The sequence below is a fragment of the Apium graveolens genome, unplaced genomic scaffold (assembly GCF_009905375.1).
Source record: "Apium graveolens cultivar Ventura unplaced genomic scaffold, ASM990537v1 ctg934, whole genome shotgun sequence".
NCBI classification, from domain to species: domain Eukaryota; kingdom Viridiplantae; phylum Streptophyta; class Magnoliopsida; order Apiales; family Apiaceae; genus Apium; species Apium graveolens.
Genome location: NW_027421868.1, coordinates 29963 through 35896, shown reverse-complemented (window position 1 = coordinate 35896; position 5934 = coordinate 29963). Strand labels below are relative to the sequence as shown.

General features: G+C 31.8%; 1 protein-coding gene across 2 annotated transcripts; it reads right to left on the bottom strand.

The window, feature by feature from the left end:
- Positions 1-2941: 2941 nt before the first annotated feature.
- LOC141705721 (small ribosomal subunit protein eS28z/eS28y) lies at positions 2942-4004 on the bottom strand. 2 transcript variants are annotated; one of them, XM_074508612.1, is made up of 2 exons: positions 3850-4004; positions 2942-3275 (listed from the first exon to the last, which is right to left on the bottom strand). In XM_074508612.1, exon 2 carries the CDS (start codon positions 3268-3270, stop codon positions 3073-3075), a length of 198 nt encoding a protein of 65 aa, XP_074364713.1. In that variant the 5' UTR covers positions 3271-3275; positions 3850-4004; the 3' UTR covers positions 2942-3072. The 2 variants fall into 2 exon arrangements, with proteins under 2 accessions (XP_074364713.1, XP_074364712.1); XM_074508611.1 differs by having other exon boundaries at positions 2942-3271.
- Positions 4005-5934: the final 1930 nt, after the last annotated feature.

Sequence of the window (5934 nt, the reverse complement as noted above, 5' to 3'; positions counted from 1 at the left end):
TTTTGGTAATATTAATCGTTTCATCAAATTCTTAGAAATTTTTTATGATGTTAACTTAAAATTATTGTTGTTTAACTACTTGAACGTCAATGACTAGATCAGGTAAATTTCTGCATATTGTCCATTTAGTTAAAGCTTTGTTGTCTCTAGTCTTTGTACTGCTGCATTTGTAATACTATTATGCAAGAGCAGAATAATAATTTTAAAGCACATAAATATGGTTTAGTCTATCACATGCTTATATTACCAGAAAGTTTGCATATAAATAAAGTGATTAAACAAGTTACTCGTATTCAATGTCAGGGAGTAATTTGTAAACTTAGGGTGCTGATACAAATAAATTTATGAGGTCAATATGTTTAGCAAGATACAGCACCTGGCTCTCTGACGAGTATTTTTTAGGTAATGCACTTGAGGTTGAACTTATTTCAAATGTCCATTGGTCATGGTCTGAAACCAAGTTTCTATAAGTAGAAACTTCTGCATATTACACTAGGAAGAAAACATAGTGTACACTGTTATGTTATTCTTTCTTTATTATTACCTCTTACTCTTAGGCCATAAATTGATTTACTTTAGGGCCATGTTTATTTCATGGGATTATAATCCTGGGATAATAATCCGGGGATAACTAATCCCAACAAAATTAGTCCTATGGATTAAATAATCTTATCCTAAGTTTGTTTGAAAGGATTAAGTGTAGGATTGTAATATAATCCTTTAAAACTTTATCCTATGTTTGTTTTGTGGGATAGTACTTGTGATTGGAATATAGTCCTTTAAATTTTCCAATCCTATGTTTGTTTCATATGGGATAACAATGAGGGGATTATAATATTTTAAAAAATGACTTGTAGGAGGGGATAAAACAATACCTTCTCCCACCAAGCATTAGATGGGATTATAATCTTATCCTCTACTCCAACAAAACAAACATGAGATAGGATAATTTAAAGGATTATAATCTTTGGATAACCCTTCACTATTTTTTTACAAAACAAATATGGGATTGGAAAATTTAAAGGAGTATAAACATATCCCCTACTTAATACCATTAAACAAACATGACCTAGTAGTATTGCCCTCTTTCATTAAAAACATTGCTGAAATAAAGCAATATTTGCCTTTGGTTCGGTGTCTAAGCTAGAGCTCTAATAGGAACTGTATCTGCACTGAAATAAATCATTTCCTTTAACTTCTGAACATACTCTGTGGTACAGATTTGAAAAAAGCATAATTAAAAATATATTTTACGAAAGAAACCATCTGATAGTGAGAACTGCAGGATGTCAATGGTATGATTATTTATTTGTTTTGTTTTGTATAAATATGATACAGGTGGACAGACTAGAATCAGCCATCGGGTAACATTTCCATTAGGTGTTCTCATTATGCTTTCAGTAATATTTAGCTAAATTTTTAAGTTTGCAATTTTGATGCAATTAATGTAATGTTGAGCTTAATGTGCACATTACCAATTATCATATGAAGTTGAATTTAATATCATTTCACTGAAAACTAACTCATGGAAAACTAGCCGAATATGGCCACATTGTTCAGATGAGGAAAACTAAATCTAGCTAGTTTGTATCCTGTTCGTATGAATTAAATGATACATGAGATTACTTTGACATCACAGCTACATGACCACAATGAGAAAAATTGCTTATAATTTTAGAATTTAAGCATATTATAAATTGTAAGCTCATGTTATATAAACTTGCTTTTCCAGCAGAATTTCCCGGTGATTTGACAAGGGAACTTCAAGGTCTCCTGCAGCTGCTAGTGAACTCGATTCAGTCTACTGAAGCAAACACTTAGATAGCTCAGAGCATCCTCAGAGCACTACTGCACCATCTCAAACTTTCCAGACAATTGCTTTGCTGTTATTTTTGGACTTTGGTCACTGGTTCAGTGGTTCTGCATGCAGCAGTTCTATCTTCCTGTCAAGAACCCATTTAAAGTTTATGGGGGTGGAGTTATGTAATTCAGGTTTAATTCAACTTCTTGTGCATCTACTGCTATTGCCTTCTGAGATTTTGATGTTTACCTGTTGCACAATCATTAGTCCTGTAATTACTGTTGATTTGATTTAATTGAGTGTCTTATACATTGATGTTGTATCATATACTAGTATTAACCGTGGTCTAAGCCACAATTCATGTAATTACTCCTTTAATCACTCTTTCACTGTATCTATATATCGTAACTCACATTACGCAATACACAATACACAATACAAGCAGCTTTCACATATTCTCTATATGGTATTCAGAGCCCCCTTCTGATCCAATTTCATATTTCTCAACTTCTTCAATGGCTCTACAAAGACAGAATATAATCGCAGTCGCAAATTAGTGTGCAATGAACATATGCTCTACTGCATTTCTTTCCCTCTTATTTTTTATTTTAAAATTGTGAAAACATAAAATACATTCAAAACACCTAATGATGCTTCAAGTTACTTGTTAATTGAAAACTAAGAACATATATCAAGACCTCAAAACTAGATGCATACAAAGCTAACACATAGACTTGGATTGCCAAAATGCAAGGTCCGAAATTTGGTGGTCACACTCTGCACCCAGTAAACACTAACAAACCATTCTATAGACTAGAGACATTTATTCACAAAACTTCCAAAAAACTTTCTTAGACTTAAAGCAAGAAAACTTTCATAGGCTCCAACATTCATCTTCCGTCCAGTCAAGTAAACATCATCTTAGGTTCAATGCCAGTACAACTAAACAAGTCAGGACCTTCTCCAAAATTGATATTACCGAAAGAAAGGACTTGATATTGTAAGACCATTCTCCAGAACCATACACGAGAAAGAAAGATAACATGCAACACTACAATACAATATCATAACTAGCTCAAAATAAGACCCAAGAGATAATAATTTAATGGCAGGCATTACTACCACAGCCATTCCCAAGAATTCAAAAACGAAAATTTTAAACTGAAATTAACATAACTGATGTGTTCAACAAACTCATACACTGACCAAATAGTTTAAAAACAAGCAGATCCCTGCAGTTTAACATAGATAAGTAAACACACAAATACTCTTCATCGAAGTCTTCTTGCCTCCCTCTCAGACTCTAGCAAGGTAAGGATATCACCTTCCCTAACTGGACCCTTAACATTTCTCATGATGTAACGAGTCTGGTCTTCAAGAAACTTGACTCTCACTTGAGTCACCTGACCCCTGGATCCAGTGCGGCCCATAACTTTGACAACAACCGCATGCTTAAGCTGAGTATCCATTCTAACTCCAAAACAAATAAACACCCTAAGAATTAGTATATCATCGTAGATGTATGTCTAACACATCAACACCAAATATGTCATGTTATAATTTAAAGCAAAAAGTTAAAATCAATTTAGTAATTAAATTTCAAAACAAATAGTTTGTAGCTATTCTTTTTAATGCTAACAATCCATCAACCAAAATCAAACCATAAGCCTACTACAATCTCAACCAAGACCTAACAAAACACTTTCCACTTCGATATTACGAAAACTAAACCAGTATACTAGATTACTAAGTTTGCATAGAGGACAGCCTAAAAATCCTCTAATCAGTTTCATCAGCAACACTATATCACCTACATTCCCAAAAATACAAAATCAAAGCCTAAAACTATAACAATCTCGAAATCAAAAACAAGGGTTCTTAAATCTTGAGAATTCATAAGCACCCATCAATTCAAAACATAAACATTCCATAACACAATCAAATTAATCATTTACATCCAACTATACAATCATTAATTAAAAAACCCATATCATAAAATTATACTACAAATCTGAAAAGATTGATACATGTACATGAATGTAAAATACCTGAGATGAGTATGAGATAAAGTGGGTTGCTGCGGCGCTTCAAGAGTATAGAAGATGAAAAATGCTCAGGAGATTTTAAAAACCCTAATGTAGGTAGTTTATAAATATTTATTTATGAAAACAAACGGCGTCGTTTGCAGGTGAAAGATTATACTGAGCTTTTGAGTTACTGGGCTTTTAGTTTAGGCCCAGACCCATTTCCATGTTCTCGATTGAAAACTCTAGTCCTGTTTTGTTTTAGTTTTCGTTTGCAAAATCTATACTTATATATTATAGCATAAATCTCAATGCACGGGTTCCCATTAATATTTTAAATTTTTATTTATTCAGTTATATTATATTTTAAAAATATTTATATAAATATATAATGATTATAAATTTATAATAAAAATAATAGAATAACATGTGGTCGTAATTTAGTAGAATAAATAGACTATTTCTAGTAGTTTAACAATTTAATAGTTTAGCAGATGTATAACACTATTATTTATATCTTTTAATAATAGGATAAGTTGTATTCGTAGATTAGTAGGATAAGTATACTATATTTAGTAGTAGTTTAATAATTTAGTAGTTTATTAGATATATAACACTATTTATCTATTTTCGTAATAATCAAAATTAGGTAATTATCGTTGAACCAAACCGTTGAACCAAATTATCTCTATTCCGGCTATTATAGTATAGTATAGATAGTATAGATATATATATATATATACTATAATAACTGGAATGACCTATAATTTGGTTCAACGGTGATTACCTAATTTGGTTATTAAGGAAAATAAATAAATAGTGTTATATATCTGCTAAACTACTAATTTGTTTAACTACTAGATATCGATAAGTCAAAATTCACTAGAGAACTCTAAGTTGTCGACAAGTCAAAGTGAAAACATGAAGCTGAGAGATCTCGACAAGCCGAAGTCTCATTCGAGAACTCAGAGACCTATATAAGTTAAATTCACTATAGAGTATTAGAGATCTCGATAAGTCAATATACTTATCGAGATGTCAAGATCTCTATATGTCTAACTGGAGATCTCGAGGTAAATTCTCAAAGTACAAAAAGCAGACCAGTTCAATATCCAATATATACAATCAACAAACAATCCAACCAGCTGGATTGACAAGTCTACAAAAAGTAATTTGAAGGATGTGCAAGATCAATGGTGAAGATTAACTGACAAAGGAATATCAAGATAATCACAGGATGCTAAAGATATGTTAAGCCAGAAACAGAAGATTCATTTTTCCTAAAATGGAAATGACAAGTGATAATTTAGTAAAGGTTAATAACATGTCTTATTGTACACTGTGTAAACTAGTAGTTAACTGAGTTATTAAGTTAACACTAATCTTTTGTCAGTTGCAACAATTTTTAGATAGAAAATCTTGTAACACTCTCAAGAAGAAGCTAAACTCTTTATCAACAAAGAGCCTAGAAAATTTATAGCAAAAACATTATTAATTTTAATTTAAAATTAAGTGAGTTTTGAAAATTCGTGTTCTTTATTCTTGCAAGTTTAATTTCTGCATGAACACACTTTCACTACAAGATTTAATTTACTTTGTTCAACCATAAAAGATTCAAGAAAAGCTTAAAAATAGTAAAACACATTCACCCCCCCCCCCCTTCTGTGTGTTATTCATTTTCTAACAAGTGGTATCAGAGCAAAATCTAAAAGTAAACAGATTCAAGATCTTGGAAGAATGAATACACATAAAATCAGTAGCATCAAAATTCCTACCTTTGACAAAACTAACTACACTCTTTGGAAAAAGAAAATATTGTTGCTTATCAGGATGACCAATCCACTATATATACAGATTCTCAAATATGGTCTCTTCACTCCTATGGTTAGAGTTGAAGAATCAACAGATGGTAATATGGTCATTCCAGCTCGTTATGCTCCAAAAGATCCTTCTGAGTATTCTGGGCCTGAAAAGGAGAAAGTTTCCTTGGATAGTGGCTTGCAATTGATATTGATTGAGTCACTTGACAATGTGATGTACAACAACATTGTCAACTGTGACACTGCCAAACAAATATGGGAAAAGATTGAAATACTCTGTGTGGGTCTG

Excerpts from the sequence above, each read along its gene's own strand:
- LOC141705721 (XM_074508612.1), bottom strand. The coding sequence starts at position 3,270 with ATGGATACTCAGCTTAAGCATGCGGTTGTTGTCAAAGTTATGGGCCGC.